Source organism: Ovis aries, chromosome 7, assembly GCF_016772045.2.
Source record: "Ovis aries strain OAR_USU_Benz2616 breed Rambouillet chromosome 7, ARS-UI_Ramb_v3.0, whole genome shotgun sequence".
NCBI classification, from domain to species: Eukaryota; Metazoa; Chordata; class Mammalia; order Artiodactyla; family Bovidae; genus Ovis; species Ovis aries.
Window position 1 is genome coordinate 43,027,285 of NC_056060.1, and position 19,262 is coordinate 43,046,546.

Below are 19,262 nucleotides of genomic sequence, written 5' to 3' on the forward strand. Positions count from 1 at the left end.
TCAATCTAATATCACCTTGGACAAACAGGGAGGGCAAGATTATTTAGAATATTTCTACTTTATTTTACAAATTTAAAATGCTAGGTATTTATTCATAAATTTTACTTTCTCTAATATCACAATCAAAGTTTGATCCTGGCTGCTTTCCACGGTCATAATGGAGAGATCCTTTTGACTCACCTTTGACCACCAGCAGTGATGTGGGCCCCTTGGTGATACAGGACGTCATGGTGGTATGCTGCTTTCCATTTCTGGCATTCCTAATGTTGCTCAGCATACCGACTGTTGTGTTGTCAGTATAATTCCAAGACACAGGAAAGAATACAGACATTTCTTCTGCATTTACTAAGGATCAAACTAGATGTTTCAATTTTCCCTTATTTGAATTACATATTGATAATTCAATGAATGATAAAGCCTTTACTGTAGCCAACAGCTTTTGACCTGAGTAAAAACATCTTTGTAAACAAATGCAGGTCAGTCTCTCTAGCATGAAAATTTTATGATCTCTTCCCACAGGTGTTACAGTTTCTTTTGCCTTCAGCTGTCTTGCCAGGCTTGTGACAGGCAATGTTCAGGGTAACTTCTCATTCTAAGGCTCCATCCCAGTGTGATCTTTGAAGTCCTTTTAGGAGTCAATTTGAAACTGTAAATCCTGGATGGCTCCAGTAGTGCAGGCCAGACAACTGAAGGAGTGATTGAATGATTGATACCCTTAACACATAGGCAGATGTCCATGGGCGCAGGCAGTGATGACCCATCAGTGGGTTGCAAGCATTTTGCAGCGTTAATTTTAAGGTGTGTTTCAGGATTCAGGATGTAATGAAGATGGAGCTTACTTAACCCTTACTTACAGTTTAAATTCTCAGGTCTGGTTTTTATTCTTACTGACAACTTATACTACTCAGAGCTGTAAATGTGTCTGCCAGAGTAGATTCCTGTTTTTCAGAGCCCAAGATTATAATCTGGTGGTTTTTATTGGGACTGCCTAGAGCCCTCCTTCTCTTTCTCACTGATTCTCAGCCCCAGTCCAGTTGGGTGAAGTGCCTGGGTAGCTGGGTTTCAGCAGCTGTCAATCTAGGGAGATGCTTGCTCTTATCGAAAGTACATTCCTTCATTACACAGTAGATCTCATCTCCCTTATCAGAGACATGCTCTGGCAGTTTGCTGCTCATTCTGAATCACCAGTTTTGATTCTTTATTTCATCATTTCCATCATCATTCAAATATAGTGTTATTTGTACATCTTAAATGAAATTTAAATTTCTTCTCTTGAACCCCTCATTTCCTCCTCTAGCAACTACCTCATTTGTTTGCTCTGCTTTGAAGCTTAACTTCTTGAGAAAGTTGTTCATACTCAGTATTTCTAATTTCTCTTTTCTTTAGAAAAAATATTTTTACTCTGGAAGTAACCTCAAAGGTACAGAAGAGTTTGAAGTACAATGCAAAGAATTTTGTTTTCCCCTGAACCATTTGAGAAGAGTTGTCAACAGGTGCCTGTTACCTCTGGATACTTTAACATTTCCTATAAGTAAAAACATTGTTTTACATATTCATAATATCATTATGTACAATTAACATTTATACATCACCACCTTCTACTCCTCAGACCCCACTGAAGTATTTCAGATAATCCCAATGATGTCCCTTTTAGCAAAAGCACCCAGTTCCAAATCATGGGTTGTATTTAGCTGTCCTGTCAGGCACAGTTCCTTAGACTCTTAGGACATGGACAGTTACAAAGATTATATAGATTTATAGAGTGTCACTCAATTTTGGTTTGCCTGGTGTTTCTCTATGATTTAATTAAAGTAACAGAAATTTGACATTAATATCAGAGAACTGGTGGGATATCCGTCTCACTGCTTCCTTCTGTCAGTGATACACGATTTCATATTGTCACTTACTGGTGGTATGAACGTTAATTACTTGATTAAGGTGGCGTCTTCCAAGTGTCTCCATATAAAGATATTTTTTCTTGGTAGTTTACCCTGCTGTACTTTTTATTTTCTTATAAAACAGACTGTCATCTAACATCCTCCATAGCTATTTATTATGTTTTATTTTCTGTTCTCTCCATCCTCCTACTCAAGTACTACATAAGCAATTTGATTATGCTGTACATTGGTGTAGTTTGATTCATGGTTCTTCATTTGGGAATTGAGTTACTTGAAACTGTGGATTTATAGTTTTTATCAAACTTGGAAATTTTCAGTTATTATGTCTTCAATTATTTTTTCTTTCCTTTCTTCCACACACTATATTTCTCCTCTCCTCCATAGACTCCAATTGTATGATTATAAGGCTGCCTGAACTTGTCTCCTAGCTCAGTGGTCTCAGTTTGTTTTCAGTCTGTTTTCTCACTGTGCTTCACTTTGGAGAGTTCCTGTTATTGTCTTCAAGTTCATTATTAATCTTTTCTTCGGCAGTGTCTAATTGGTGCTAATTCCATCCAGTGTGCTTTTTATCTCTAAAAATTTGATTTAGGCCTTTTTAGTATCTTCCACCTAGATAGCATATTCAAAAGCAGAGACATTACTTTGCCAACAAAGGTCTGTCTAGTCAAGGCTATGGTTTTTCCAGTGGTCATGTATGGATGTGAGAGTTGGACTGTGAAGAAAGCTGAGCGCCAAAGAATTGATGCTTTTGAACTGTGTTGGAGAAGACTCTTGAGAGTACCTTGGACTGCAAGGAGATCCAACCAGTCCATTCTGAAGGAGATCAGTCCTGGGTGTTCTTTGGAAGGAGTGATGCTAAAGCTGAAACTCCAGTACTTTGACCACTTCATGTGAAGAGCTGACTCATTGGAAAAGACTCTGATGCTGGGAGGGATTGGGGGCAGGAGGAGAAGGGGACGACAGAGGATGAGATGGCTGGATGGCATCACCAACTCGATGGACATGAGTTTGAGTGAACTCCGGGAGTTGGTGTTGGACAAGAAGGCCTGGCGTGCTGCGATTCATGGGGTCGCAAAGAGTCGGACACAACTGAGCAACTGAACTGAACTGAGCTGAGCTGATGTCTCTTTTAATCATGTTTTCCTTATCTCTATTTCCTTGGTCATGTAGACAGTATTTACAATATCTATTTTAACAGCATCCTTATCTATGTATTTTATCATTTATGTCAATTCTGCATCTTTTTCTCCTCATTTTTGGATTAATTTGTATTAATTTTTTCTTCATTATGGGATATGTTTTTCTCCTACTTATTTGTATGCCTGGATTTTTTTATTACATTCCACAATTTGTGAATTTTTTTTGTGTGTGGCATACTGGAAGTTTTTGTAGTCTTTAAATATTTGGATGTTTTGTTCTGTGGTCCAGTTAAATAACTCAGAAACATTTTGATCTGTTCTTTTAAACTTTAATAGGTGGGTCCACCTCAGCTGTTAGTCAAGGCCTACTTGGCACCACTACTGAGGATACCCTTTCTAAGACCCATCAATCCCCTATGTGTATGAGATCTTTCTACTCTGTCCAGCAGAGACACAAACTACTCCAGCTCTGTGTGATCACCAGGGACTACTTCACTTGATCCTTTCTGAAATTCATTTCATAGTTTCAAGCAGTTTTCTCCCACATATGTGCTGATCAGTATTCAGCTAAAGACTCTAAAGGAATCCTCTGGAGGCCTCCAGAGTGCGTGCTTGCTCTCTTTCTCTCTCTCTCTCTCTCCAGTGACTCTGTGTGTGTGTGTGTGTGTGTGTGTGTGTGTGTGTGTGTGTGTGTGTGTAGGTTTTTCTTCTCTGTCACTCCCTCATCAACTCAAGGAGGTTTCTGAAATCTGTTTGGGTAGCCCCTCCCTGTGCTGTGGCCTAGAAATCTTTTCAAGCAGTAAGCTGGGACATGGGGCTTATCTTGCCTCCCTTCTCTCAGGGATAACTGTCCTCTGCTGCCTACTGTCTAATGTTTTAAAAAACATTTGTTCATTTTTTTTTTCCAGTTTTTAAGTTAAAGCAGGAGGGTTTAATTAGTCCCTGTTCCTCCATCATAGTCAAAATTGGAAGTCTAGAATACTACATTAGTTCTGCAAGGACGGGAATTTTTATTTTGTTCCCTAATTATTTCAACCTTCCAGAATTGTGACTAGCATATTAGGTACTCAGTAAATATTATTTGAATGGAGTATTTGTTGATTAAGATTATATTTGAGAACTTTTTCAGCAATTATTTGAGTCTTTCCTATGTGCTGGCACTGATGACATAGTGGTGAATAAAATAGATATGATTCCTGTATTCAAAGAGCCAAATGCCTGAAGGGAAATATCAAACATCAAATAAACAAGCAAGAGTTGTAATTATAAATTGTGATAAGTGTTTTTCCATGAAGGAAAAGAGTGAGGAGACAGAATAGGTGAGGAAAGTGATGACTTCATCATTATTGGATAAGATAATCAGTCAAAACTCTGCAAAGAGGCAATATTTCAACTGACTTCTGAAGAGCGAGGAGGAGCCAGCCTGGTGAGGAGATGGTTCCAGGGACTTGTATGTGTGAAGCTTCGAGGCAGAAAAGAACTTGGAGCTTTCACAGAATTAGAGGAGACCGGTATGGGAGGGGAAAACGCTACAACGTGAAATTGGAGAGATGGCAAAAGTAGGCAGGACTCACAGGCTGTTTTTGTGATGTCTTGGCTTTCTACAAACTGCAATGAGAAGCTCTTGAAAGTTTTAAATAGGGAGTGATATGAGCCAATTTATATTTAAAACTATTTTTCTAGCTGCAGTATGGAGAATACTACTCCTGGCACAGTTGTAAAAGAGAAGTTATATACAGCTGAGATTCTTAAAATTTTTTGTGCCCCTAAGCTTATTTGGCTGTCTGCTGAAGCATATGGTCTCCTTCTCAGAATAATGTTTTTAAATTACAAAGGAAATGAATTATACTAAAATATAGTTCGTCAGAATATTTTTAGGAAAACTTTTGTGATACAGTTAAACATAGATACTTCTTTGTTAACTGATTAGGTTATATAAGAATGGGTATGTACTTACAAAATGAAAGAACATAAAATGTTGATATATCTATACTAACTAATATGATGGAAAATATCTGATTTTTATTGATGACTAAATCACAGAAACTGTTAATGCTACTTGTATTGTCTACATCTATAATGGAAAGAAATGTTAGATTTCCATTTGAGATTGGTGAAAATAACAATGTCATTTTTTTTATCTTTGAACTTCACAGACCACACCCTGAATTCAGTTCATCAAGCCCGTCTTAGTCCATTTGAGCGACTATAAAAGAATGCCATAAACTAGGTGGCTTATGAACAACAGAAATTTATTCCTCATAGTTCTGGAGGCTAGAAGTCCAAGATCAAGTTACCATAGATGTGACATCTAGTAGGAGCCTGTTTCCTGGTTCATAGAAGACCATCTTCTCTCTATGATCTCACATGGGTAAAGGGGCAAGGGAGTTCTCTGGGGTCTCTTTTTATAAGAGCACTAATTCCATTCATGAGGGCTCTACTCTCATGACCTAAAAATGAAAATGAAAGTCGTTCAGTTGTGTCCGACTCTTTGTAACCCCATGGACTGTAGCCTGCCAGGTTCCTCTGTCCATGGAATTCTCTAGGCCAGAGTATTGAAATGGGTAGCCTATCCCTTCTCCAGGGGATCTTCCCAACTCAGGAATTGAAAGTGAACCAGGGTCTCCTGCATTGCAGGTGGATTCTTTACCAGCTGAGCTACCAGGGAAGCCCCTCATGACCTAATCACCCACCAAAGGCCCCACCTCCAAACACCATCACATTGGGAATTAGATTTCAACATGAATTAGGGGGGTGGGGAGGAGACACAAACATTCAGTCTATAAAAGATCCCTTGGAAATTTTTAGTTAAGAGGTTATTTCAGTAATTGTGGAAAATAAGTTGGAGGCTTGGACTAAGGCATTTGCAGAAGAGGTGACAATAAGGGGACAAAGCTGAGATGTTTTTATGGGAGCATCCCTGTACAGTGTGCATGTACTCAATGGCTTTGGTAGGAGAGCTGGATTTGGCACGAACACAAGTCTCATCTTTCCTCAGGGTGTGCTGGCAGCTGTCACCTTGGTAGGAGGGTAGGGTTGGAGGTGAAAGGGATAAGACCAGGGTGAGAGGGAAGCCAGGGCTTCCTGCCTGCTCAGTGGCTGCTACTGCCCTAATGGGGGTGCAGGCAGGTCCCAAGTTGCTGGAGCAGACGCTCTAAGGGTTGGGTCCAAGCGGGTTCTATTCCCTTGAAGTGTGAACTCTCCCCTATCCCAGCACCAGCACCCTTGGGAGCAGTGCTGGAGCAAGAGGGGCCCATTTGGGCTCTCAACGTCTGTCAGGGTACAAGCTGCTGTGGTACAGCCTCAGTTCAAGGCTGTTTCTGATGCACTGCCAGTAATGGCTGCCCCCGCCCTGCTCACACAGCACTTCTGGTCAGAACCCCCTCTGCGTCTTAGAGCAGAGTTCTCTACGTCATGCAGTCCTCACTCCAGCGTAGAGTTATGACATGAATTAAGCAGGGCGGGAACATTCACTCAGCTCAAGCTGGGGTGCTCTGGGGCAGTCATGGGAAACCAACCAGCCACCAGTGCAATTTCAATCAGCCCTCTCCACTCTGCTTCAGGAGAAAGTGAGTGCATACGTGCATTCCTCCCAAGTAGACAGAGTCTGGGCTTCCCACAGCCCTCATGTTAGTCCTCCCAGTCATCCAGTCAGTCAAGGGAGCTGGTCTTCACTGGGCCAGACCTCAGGACTCGTGCCTGTAATATGTAGCTTGAACCATTTATTGCCCAGGGAGGATCTCCACCCCTATAATCTCCCTTTTCTTCTGAGTCCCCTGCCTGAGCCACAGGTCCTGACCTGATTGCTTCTCTTCCCTTCCTACCCAATCCTGTGTAGATCTTTCTTTCAGCCTTGGTTGTATAGGAGACTTTGCTAGTTTCCAGTTAGTTTTCAGTGCCACATGTAGATGTATTTTTGATGTGTCTGTGGTGGGAGATAAGTTCCAGGTCCACCTACTCTGCGTCTTGATCATCTCTAAAATTTAAGATATTTTAGTAGGAACAATCAACAGAACAGAAAAGAGAGAGGTTACCTAAAGTTATTGAGGAAATCTTCATGGAAGAACTAGGCCTAAGAATGTGAAATGTGAAAGAATCTCATGAGAAATGTTAGCAGGGATGGTTAGAAAGCCAGAAGATTTGCCAGGCAGGCTATTGCCGTAACTCATTGAAAGGTAAAGGATAAAGGATAATATTAAGGATTAGAAAGAAAGAGCATTCCTAAAAATCAAGTCAAGAACACTTAGACTCAAGACTCTGGTACTCACGAGCTGTAAACTAGGGCGAACACTTACCTAATGAAACCTCAGCTTCACATATTAAAAATGAGGATAATAATAGCTTGTGACCTGTAGTGTTATTTTAAGGATTAAATAAATACTGTGTGTAAAGTAACATGTATCAAGGGCAGATAAATATTAGCCATTGTTCTAATTACCACTAGGATTCTGACATTGTATTGGACCGTCACCCACAGGAGATTGCAATCTAGTTGAGGAAACATGATAGAACACATAATATATTTTCAGAATGAAATTGTTCAGAATCAAGTTTCCAAATACAAGATCTGAGCAACTCTAAGCTGTTAACACATTATTAACCAGAGACATATTAATTCCTCTCTTGTTATCCAAATGTTATAGACCAGAGATGTTTCAGTATGCCCTTACATAACAAATCACCAGCCACAGGCATTAGCTTCTGCAAAAATTCCTCTGTCAATAATATGTTAAATTTTGCCCTGGATAGTGCTTTCTGTACCGTAAAAAGACTGAAAATTCCTGCTGCAATGAGTAGGGACACTGCTGTATCTCTTGTTAACAAGGAAGTTTTAGACATTACTATTGTCTAGTCTCTGCTGCTTGCATAATAATGACTATGACTCAAACAATTAAAAAACCAAAACAATAAAAAAGAAATTGAGATTCTAAAAGTCTGTTCTTTGCTTTCATTTAGAGGAGCTAAGACAAGAACAGGCTGTTTCCTTTCATTCTGTCATAATAGCATTTCAAAAAGATGCACAAAGAATTTCAATTGACCTTTGGAACTAGCCCTGCATTTGAGTAGTTTGTATGCAGAAGGCTGTTTGAGTTGTTTGTATATAGATGGCTGTGGCTTAACGGCTATACATTAATGTTCAAATTCTTTTTCTGCAGCATACTTTGCTATATGACACTGAACCACTCCTGCAATGTGTTAAGCCTAAATTTTTAATCTATAAAAGGAGGATAACAGATCAGTAGAGAAAACTTAATGTCTGTAACAAAATAGAAACACAATAAAAATACTTTAATAATCAATGTAATGCCTATGAAACAGTGAGGATTTAAGCCAAAACTTATAACAAAGACAAAGAAGTTTGTTATATAATGAGGTATAGGTCAATTTACTAAAAGGATACAACAATTATAAATATATATGCATCCAAAATCACAGTGCCTAAATACATTAAGCACATATTAACAGAACTAAACAGAGAAACAGATAATACAATCGTAGTTGGAAACTTTACTACCTTACTTTCAACAATGGGAAGATCATCCAGACAGAAAATCAATAAGGAAATGTTGAACTCTACTTTAGACCAAGTGAGCCTAAAACATATATAGGACATTGCATCCAACAGCTTCAGAATATACATTCTTCTTAAGTGCACACAGAACATTCTCTTGGATAGGTCAAATGACAGATCATAAAACAAGTCTTGGCAAATTTAAGGAGGCTGAAATCATACCAAGAATCTTTTCCAATCACAACTGTATGAATAACAGGAACAAAGCTGGAAAGTTCACCAATATGCGGAAATTTAAAAACACACTTGTAAACAACCAGCCAATGGATCAAAGAAGAAATAAAAAGGAAAGTTAAAAGGTACCCTGAAACAAATTTAAAAAAAAAAAAAAAAGGAAACACAACATATGAAAACATATGGGATGCAGCAAAAACCAGTTCTAAGAGGGAAGTTTATAGTGATAAATTTTTAAAGGTGTCAAACAACCTAACTTTATACCTCAAGTAACTACTAACCAATTTTAAGCACAAAGTTCGTGAAAGGAAGCAAAAACAAAGGTCAAAGCAGAAATAAATGAAATAAAGACCAGAAGGACAAAAGTCAGCAAAGCTAAGAGCTATTTTTTGGAAAATTTAACAAAATTCACAAACCTTTGGCTAGACTAAGGGAAAAAAGAAAGAAAACTCAAATAAGTAAAACTGGAAATGAAAGAGACATTATAACTGATATCACAGAAATACAAAGGATCATAAGATTCTACTATGAATCATTAAATGCAACAAATTGGATAATCTAAAAGACATGGATAAGTTTCTAGAAACATGTAACTTACCAAGACTGAATCATTGAAAAAGAAATAGAAAATCTGAACAGACCAATTACCAGTAAGGAGATTGAATCAGTAATCGAAAATTCTCACCAAAGAAAATCTCAAGACTAGACGACTTTCCTGGTGAATTCTACCAAACATTTAAAAAATTAATGCCAATTCTTCTAAAACTCTTCCAAAAAACTGAAGAGGAGAGAACACTTCCAAATTAATTTTACAAGGTCAGCATTACCCTGATACGAAAGCCATGTAAGGACACTATAAGAAAACTGTAAGCTTATATCTCTGATGAATATGAATGCTAAAATTCTCAACAAAAATATTAGCAAACCAAACTCAACAGCACATTATGTGCTACATCACATTGATAGAATGAAAAGCAAAAGTCACATGAGCATCTCATTAGAGAAAATTTAACAAAATACAACATCCTTTCCTGTTAATAACTATCAATAAATTGAATATAGAAGGAATGCACCTCAACATAATAAAGTCCATATATATCAAGCCCACAATTGACATCATACTCAATGGTAAAAGATTAAAAGTTTTTCTTGTAAGATCAGAAGCAAGACAAGGTTACCCACTTTCATGACTGTATTTAGCATAGTACTGGAGTTCCTAGCCAGAATAACCAGGAAGGAAAAAATAAATAAAAGGTATTGAAACCAAAACCAAAAAAGGAAAATTGTCTCTGTTTGCAGATGATGATCTTATATAGAGAAATCCTAATAATGTCACCCCCTCAAAAAAGAAAAAAAAAACCTGTTAGAACTAATAAATGAACTCAGTAGCAGAATGAAAAAATCAACATACAAAAATCAGTTGTGTTTAAGACTTTGATGGCAAACTATGCATTAGTTCTTGAAGTCTCTGCCCCAAAGTGACTCATATCACTCACTTCTGCTTATGTCTCATTGAGCAAGTCTGATGCCTTTGTTGGGTATGTATAACCCACATGTAGGAGGGGCAATGGATCTTTTCAGAAATAATCCTGTCTCCCCACTCTTAGAGAGGACTGTCTTCCAGTAGTCACTCTGAGTTGCTGTTGTAGTAGGACACTGATGTGGGGAAATGTTTGTGTTGATTTCTAGAGTAAGTGTATTACGTCTTGTAAGAGACCGACTCTTGACTTTATGGTTTTGACCCCAGATGGCATTCTCCGGGTAGATCATCATCCACCTAGGCCCAAGATGCAGTTTCAAATGACTTGTAATTTATTTCCTCATATTCAGTTCCCCTTCAGTAGTGAAAATTTGCCACTGTCAAAGCTCATCAAAGAAAGGTACTCCAGAAGACATTCAACAAGGAGCTACAGAAATGTTATGAGAAATGACAGCATCACTGAGATCACTGACCAACCTCCCAGGGGAATTCCTTAAAGCGTGTGATGCTTGGTTGAAGTAACACAAAAAATATGTGTAATAAATTACATATAATATTATCATATATATAAAGTTACATGAGTACATATATAATACCTCCTCTTATATTTGTTAAAAACAAATCAACATGGCTTTAGGCATCCCTAGCTCAATTTCTGAAGCAGAGAGACACAACTACAGAGTGATAATAATGGATAGCCTGTGTGAAAAGCTTATAGTGTTGTAGGCACTAAGTGATATATGTGGTTCACCTCATAAGCCCTTGCAGCCAGGGCTGGGACTGGGATGAGGGAAGGAAGCAACCTGCCCGGGACACAGAATTTAAGGAGATGCCTGGACAAACACAAGGTTGATGCTTGCTTGACCCTGACCATGAATGCCTCCTTCAGTGCCTCACTCACCTCTCCCTAACCCCAGAACTGCTTGTAGCAACCCTATGAGGTCAAGATCATCAACTCCCTTCTTCACAGATGAGGAAACAGTAGCTTTTGAGGATGAGTATTTTGTTTGACTTGAACCCAGGCAGCATGGACACCCAAGTCTGAGCCTTGACTCACTGAGCCTGCATCAGTGCCTTCGTCGACGCCTTAGCTAAAGTTTTGGTTGTTTTTGTCGTCTTTTCCAGGTGTCCAAGGCAGCTGCAGATTTGATGGCCTACTGTGAAGCGCATGCCAAGGAAGATCCCCTCCTGACACCTGTTCCGGCTTCAGAAAACCCATTTAGGGAGAAGAAGTTTTTCTGTGCTATCCTTTAAGTCTTCAGGAGGAACCTGAGGAGCCTCGGGGCTCCAGGGACACTGATGTAGAGTTTTTAGCAAAGTGGGCGCCTTTCTAGTCCACAGCATTTAAAGAGAGGGAGGAGAACCATCCTGGAGTCTCCAGGCTTATGCATGTTTAAAGAACTGGTCCCCTTTATGAGTATGAAAGCTGATCCACACCCCAAGTTAAGAGATCTGATGTCTGGAGAACTGCCTAGAGGAGGGGAATATGTAAAGATAAAATTGATGTCATTTCTTTCCTGCTATCCCTCCCCAAACCTTATGTTTCTGCTTCATATTTAAAAAAATAAAAATTAAAACAGACAGCTGTACTGAGCTCAGATATGTATGACCTTCTTGGAATGAATATTGCCTTTAGAGTACCCTTTGACAAGCTGAGTCGCCCACTGTAGCCGTGGTTCGGTTCAATGGCGTTGATGTTTCGTCTTTGTTTCTTTTCTTTTTCCCTTTTCCCCACCCTTCCCTCCACCCCTCTCCATTAGAGTAGTGAAGAGATAGGCTGGATTTGTCTGTAAGACTGAACTCGAAGGATGAGCACCCAAAGGGTTTAGAGAGATTTCCCCGTGGTTTATCCTCATGGTAATAACAACAACAAATGCCGGTTATCTGTGTTCTCTGATCACTATTCCTAACATTTGTACATGATAGCTTTGATTCTGCGAGTAAAAGTAAATCATGTGTTGTGACTGGTGCTTTCATATATTTGTGACAGTTTTTGAGTAATACTGCATGAAAATGTCCCCATGTTACATCCATTCAGAAGTTCTATTGTTTTACTATGAAGTTCGGAAAAAGAATAAAAGAGAAATAAAGCTAGGGAGGACAAGACTCAGTATCTTGAAAACTGAGATGACTTCAGAGCCTTAGCCATGCCTAAAATACCTCCTAGTTAACAGAGGCGTCAGTGCTTCTTCAACGTATTTTCCAGAATCCAAAGCATTTTGATTTGATCCAGGATCCAGGGCAGCACACCTACCAACAAGCAACAGAAGCAAGGATTCACCTTGAGTTGGGAAGTGCTGTGGTCACAAAGTCAGAGCAAATTCCCTTTTTCCCTGAGTCACCAAAATTCTAGAGTGAAGAAGGCTTTCTGTGCTCTTCTTAACAAGAAAAAACATGGCCCTCACTTGTTCAAGTATCAAGAGGAATAACCCTTGACTCCAAATCAAATCCACTCTCAGAATCCAGCTGTTCACATGCCAGCGAGGAAGGGTCAGATGCCACCCCAAGCAGCTCCACCGGAAACAGTTCTGGCTCTTTTTTCCGCTGAGATAGCCTTTGTTTTTCACCTAAATTCTCAATAGAGTCTTTTCTTTGTGTTTGTTCTCCGCTTTGTTGGTTAGAGTCTCTCTGCCTTTGTTTACAACTTCCTTGCCCCTCTAGCTTTCTCTTCCCAAGAGATGTGTTGTAAGTGATTTTTTTCTTTGTGGCTCCCGTCCACCAGTAATGGGAAACTTGGAAGTCTTTCTCGCTTTTTTCAGTGTTGTTTCTAGGCAGATGAGGGCTCTCTTACAACTCTTTTTTTATTTGGAAATTCCAAAAGATGATTTCTGAATTAATTTTATTCTCTTTCCATTCTCTTCCTCCCATCAAAAAAAAAAAAGGAGAGCAAGGAAGGAAAAAAAGAAAAGAAAAATCTGCCCAGGGACAGATTTTGAAAGAAACTTGATAAACACTTTGCTTAGCTTCCTGTATGGGGATGAGTATAAAACAATAAATAAATTCAATTAAAACTCATGTTGGGGGGGCAGGGAGAATATTAAGACATTGTGAAATTCATGAATGCACTCCTGTTACCAAATACTTCTGTTCAAACTTTTGGATTTTGTTACAGTCAGTGGGACTCTGGTGAAGATTTAGTGGGGGAAAAACCCTGGCAGAATATTAAACTACAGTATTGTACCATTGGCTTACTAATACTGTGGAATCAACTAAAACCCAACCATATTTTAAAAATAAGCCAAAATATGAATTGAATATGTGTTCACATAAGAACAAGTGTGAATAAAGCACTCTTTGGTGGTGATTAAAGCATCATTGTAATACCCTGATACCTTTTATAATCCACACCATTTATTTTTCTCAGAAGGAGTCTCTATATTTTCATGTAAAGCTAGATCTTTGGAGCAGTTAAAATGGAATTAAAACTCATAGGAATACAGCTCTGTTAATTAAAAGTTAAGGAAGTGTCAAACTGCGCATGATCTTGTTTATTGAAGAAAGAAGGCAGAAAATACACAGGTATTCTGAAATTAGGTTTAAGAAAACTTTGGCTCATTCATAATTTCATGTCCTACAAAAGGGCATTATAATCCCAGAGTTTTTATATGAGTTTTAACTTATTGGTATTTTTACTTTTTAAGGAGGAAATAATCTTTTGATTACTTATGCCTCTAATGAATTTTAATTCTTTTAGAAATTTAACAATCATTTTCACCAGCATAATTTTATCTTAAGGGGTGACTAATAGGAAAGCTTAGCTTAATTAGTCAAGGCCCTAATTTATGTATATAATATATTGGGTAGTAATGAAAATCTGCCATGAAATTCATTAACCATTAATAATAGCCCTCTACTTAGAATGCAAACTCTATTAAGGAAAAAACCAATCTTGTATCATCCTCAGTATTAAATCTTTCTTTTTTTCTTTCAATTTTAAACCAAGTGCTATTTAAGTCAGAGCTTGTGAATAAGTACTTTGAACTGAGGCTAACTTTGCTCATAATATTTGAAAGAGATTGCTTACCAAGGAAAAATTTTAAACCATTTCTCTGTATACTTATAATCACAAAAAGAATTTTGAGAAATCAAGCAGGCTGTCTTATGGGATTTTTTGTACTTTTTTTTTTTATAAATATTTGCTTCTAGCTGCTCCTGGCAATGGTGAATTATTATACATATACATTAATGTTTTCCCAGCCCTAGAACTGTTCACATTTTTCCTATATAAGATCTATGGAGTATATCTTTCAAAGAGAGAAATGCAGAAATGTTAAAGCAGAAAAACCTGAATGTGATGTGTACACTTTCATCCCCCATAGACAATGTATTTGTTTTAATAAATGGAATTTTCAGATTCATTTCCATATGCAGTTGATTTTATTGTGAAAGCCTGTGGACCACCTCACACAACGATTCTATGGTTAATTTGGGAAGGATGATAACACATAACAAGATGGATGAGGAAATAGAAATCCATGGATTTTCTTTAGGGTTTTGTTAATAAAGGCACCCAAGGAGGCAAAAACTCACATGAGGCTCTTGAAAAGCCTTTCTCCCAGGGGATAGTGCCTGGGGACAGAGAAAGGATACAGGGAGGCATCCAGACTGGCAGGCTGGACTATGAAGACAGATGAGCTGCATTCACACTTGGACATCCTATGGGTATGTCACACGGGGATTTTTTCTTTCCAAAAAGAAAAAAAAAATTGAACAGAGAACGTGCTGTTCTCTGTAAGCTGCTCGTGGTTTAAAAGAAGCAGTAGAGAAGATAAATGCTTAGGACTCTAGACTCATGGCTCCTTGGAGATATTCTCAATCAAGAAACCCTTCTGTATGTCCCCCAAATTATGCTAGTGAGTCATAGACCCTGTTAGTAAGAAGCAGGGGCTTCCCTGGTGGCTCAGAGGGTAAAGAATCTGCCTGCAGTTCAGGAGACGCGGGTTCAATCCCTGGGTCAGGAAGATCCCCTGGAATGGGGAATGGCAACCCACTCCAGTATTCTTGCCTGGAGAAGGAGACTCTGGACCTCAGGAAGTGTGCCTGCAACAAAAGCATCTTTGAACCTCTGATGAAGGGGCCACTTGGAGTTTGTGCATTTATTTACTTCATCATTGTTTCTCAGACTGTGGTCTCTGGATCCCCTGCTTCAGAATCACTTGGAAAGTTTATGGCTAGTTCAGAATTACTAGCGATGGCACTTAAGACCATGCACGGTTGCATGCTACGGTCTGAGGACCACTGATTTAAGTACTTACAACAGCTGGCTTTTCATCATGCCTCACGAAAGGCACACACTCACTGTCAACATGCCGGCCCTTGTTCCCACAGCTGCAGGAAGTGGTCGCCCTAGAGTGAACCGTGGCTGAGAATTTCGGCCGTTCCTGGATGTGAGACACTGGGAGGAGGAAGCTGGTGGGTTTTAACTCTGCTCCTGTTCCACTGAGCCCCTGGGGAGGATCGCCTCCAGCTCTGGTTCTTTAATAAGCTGCTCACATATTAGATAGTGCTCACAGTGACGTGGGAATTGGAGCTGGGTCAGCTCCAATCCACAAATTGCAAATAATTTGCCAAGGGAAATCCCTTCCCCTTCGGTTCTGCCCCAAATCTACATTCTCTTCTATTTAGAACCAGGAGATTCAGGCAGAATTTATTTTTAATGAAGGGGGTCACGGGCTCCCAGGCCTTTCCTCAGTAACAATCCCTATGTTTCTCCATGTCCATGATAAAAAAAGCCTGGAGGCAGGGTGTCCTTCTTCATCAAGGTGATGGAAAGATGGTGCCCGGTGACCTTGGTTCATACTGTAGGCAAGCAAGAGCCCATCCACGGTGAGCTGGAAAACAGGAACGGGGCCCCAGAATTCCGTGTGATCTTGGCCGAGTCCTTTAACCTCTCCATGCTAAGAAATGGGGGCAGCGTACTTGATTCATTTGCCTTGCACAGTTGTCTAAGCCAAATGAAAAAGAGCAGGTTAAGGGCATCATGAAGGAATAGGTGGTAATCACTGGACCCTGCTTGCACAACTTTCAAAGAGAGGAAAAGTCTAGATGGTTCCTGCTCTTGACTCGCTGCCTTTTCTCTCTACCCCAGGGTGCCATGGTTTAGACCCTCAATGCCTCATGTCCATCCACTGGTATAACCACTCTGACTCTCATCTCCTCCCACTCTAAGCCATCCTACTTACCCCTGAGCATTCATTAATCAGGACCCTCCTCTGGTTACAAGCGGCAGAAATCTAGCTGAAACTGGCTAATCACTGGAGAGCTCAGAAACAGACCCACTTCAGGCTCGGCTGAATCCAGGTACTCAGATGATACCATCAGATGTCTGTCTCATTCCCTTGTCTCTGCTTTGCTCTGTGCTGGTTTAACTCTCAGACAGACTCTTCCCCTGCAGATTCAGAATAGTTTCTGCAGCTCCAGACTCACATCTCACCCATTGAGTAATCACAGAAGAAAGATCACAGCAGTACCAGCAAAAGTTCCTGGCTGTATCCTCGAAACTTCCTAAGATTTTTATTGGCTGGATCTGGTTCATGTGCCCAGCCATCTGTGAACCTGAGCACACAGGCAGGACAGTGGGTCCCAGAAAATTGAAGCACTTGTGCTAGAGAATCAGAGATTGAAGGTTAAAGGCAAAAATAACTGGTACCAATCACATCTTGCCAGATTCACTGATGTAACTTAGGCCTCCCCACATGCAGCCACCCAGAGCAATCTGGCTCATGGAGCTCTTTATCAGCCTCTCCAGTCCACACACAACTGCCTGACTGGTAAGGCCCTGGGGAGTCAAGGTCATCCGGCTATTCCTACTTTGTTTTCTAAACTCTGCTCTGGTTCATCCTGTATCCTATAAATACAGCATCTTCAACCCTAGCTCCATGCCTTTGCTTATGATGTTACCCCCTCAGGAATGCCATGACTCAGCTCTTCCAGTAAACAAATCTCTTTCAGTTTCAAGCCCAGTCTGAATTTGATGCTGCCTGTGAACGACTTCAGGGAATGCTTACCTCCTTCCTCGCTCAACTCCTGTTGTCCTTGTCCTCATCACTGAATAGAACAGGATTTGAGTTTGAGGCATTGTGCTAAGGCAGACCCCACAGGCCCTGCCTTTGTGGAACTTGTGCTTTAGTGGACAAGTAAACAGTAATTATCAGTCATGGTGAGAAGTTCTCAGACACAGAAAGCAGAGGGGAGGAGGGCAGAGGTGGATCACCAGCCACAGAAGGTGATGTTGGAGTTAATGGCTTATTATATGAGAATCTTGTCTCTCTGGGTGAACTGTCATTTTCTAGGGAGCAGAGAATGCTAGCTGGGCAGGTCTCTCTTTAATCCTCAGCACCTAGTTCAGCAGCTGGGAACACAGGCAGTACTCAGCAGTGATGCCTGATGGATTGAGCACAGGGCAGATGTCTGCAGAGAAGTGGGACGAGGCAGAGACATAGCTACAAAAGTCAGTCTTGTTGTGAGCTTCCCGGAGGCAGCTGAGAAGGAAGCGCTCCCCCACCACCCCCACAAAAATCAGTGTGACCTCTCTTCTCCAATTGGTGCTGGCTCTATGACCCCACAACTTCATCCTTTTTAGCTAGCAACGTCTTGGCCTAAAAGATACCACTGCTTTCCAACCTGGAAGTGAGATTTGGGGGCCCCTGTGGGCCCCGGGGCCAGAGGAAATCCTGCTGACTACATTGCCTTAATTTAAGCTCTCAGTTCAGTTCAGCCTCTCAGTCGTGTCTGACTCTTTGCAACCCCATGGACCGCAGCACGCCAGGCCTCCCTGTCTATCACCACTCCCGGAGTTTACCCAAACTCATGTCCATTAAGTTGGTGATGCCACCCAACCATCTCATCCTCTGTCGCCCCCTTTTCCTCCTGCCCTCAATTTTCCCAGCATCAGGGTCTTTTCAAATGAGTCAGCTCTTTGCATCAGGTGGCCAAAGAACTGGAGTTTCAGCTTCAACATCAGTCCTTCCAATGAACACTCAACACTGATCTCCTTTAGGATGGACTGGTTGAATCTCCTTGCAGTCCAAGGGACTCTCAAGAGTCTTCTCCAACACCACAGTTCCAAAGCATCAATTCTTCGGTGCTCAGCTTTCTAGGGAGGGCCCATTCAGCTCTCTACTGAGAACACAGTCTTTAATTGCCCTCCACTGTGTCGACTTGTGGCCCTTTTCAAAAACTGAAGTATAGTTGACTTACCATGTTGTGTTAGTTTCTAAAGTGATTTGTAGTTTTAGTTTGTAAAGTGATTCAACTATATATGTGTGTGTGTGTGTGTATATATATATATATATATATATATATGTATATATATATATATATGTTCTTTTTCAGTTTCTTTTCCAATGTAAGCTATTATAAGATACTGAGTATAATTCCCTGTGATATGCAGGGTCCTTGTTTCCATGTGGCTTTTTAGATTTAAATTAACTAGAATTGAGTAAAATGAAATATTCAGTTTCTCTGCGCATTAACCATATTTCAAGTCCCCAACAGCCATGTGACCAGTCTATTGGACAGCAGAGACACAGGACATTTCCTACATTCAGGAAGTTCTATTAGCAAATGCTGCTCCAGAGCAATTGTTAGCAATCTTTCTTCCACTCCATGCAATGGACAGAATATGCCTTCTCTTTGTGCCCAAATTTTGACGACAACACACGCACAAAGGGAGAAATTAAAAATACTGTAATAAACCACATAATTCATAATAATTGGCCATAGGTCATGGTAAATCATGATATGAAAGAGACAGGCTATAGATAGTCTATCATTCCTGGAGTCCTCTAAGCCATAAACTTACCCCTGTCTTTTTCATTCAAAGAAGTACAGTGATAATAACCATGATGACAATGATAATAATAACAGCAGCAGCAACAGTAAAGTGAACACTTACTAAGCACTTAACTATGTACCAAGCATGATACTAAACATCGTGTAGACATAATTGCATTTAATTCTCACAATAACTCTGTGACATGGAGATTATTGATCTCCCA

At 40.1% G+C, this 19,262-nt stretch overlaps 1 protein-coding gene across 3 annotated transcripts in view; it reads left to right on the forward strand.

Annotated features, from left to right (window-relative positions):
• GNG2 (G protein subunit gamma 2) overlaps positions 1–14,621 on the forward strand; it is a 130,736-nt gene extending 116,115 nt beyond the window's left edge. For all 3 annotated transcript variants that reach the window (XM_060418603.1, XM_027971742.2, XM_027971744.2), the window contains one exon: positions 11,389–14,621. In XM_060418603.1, coding sequence (XP_060274586.1) covers positions 11,389–11,517 — 129 coding nt within the window. In that variant the 3' untranslated portion in view covers positions 11,518–14,621. The remainder of the gene's footprint in view (positions 1–11,388) is intronic.
• Positions 14,622–19,262: the final 4,641 nt, after the last annotated feature.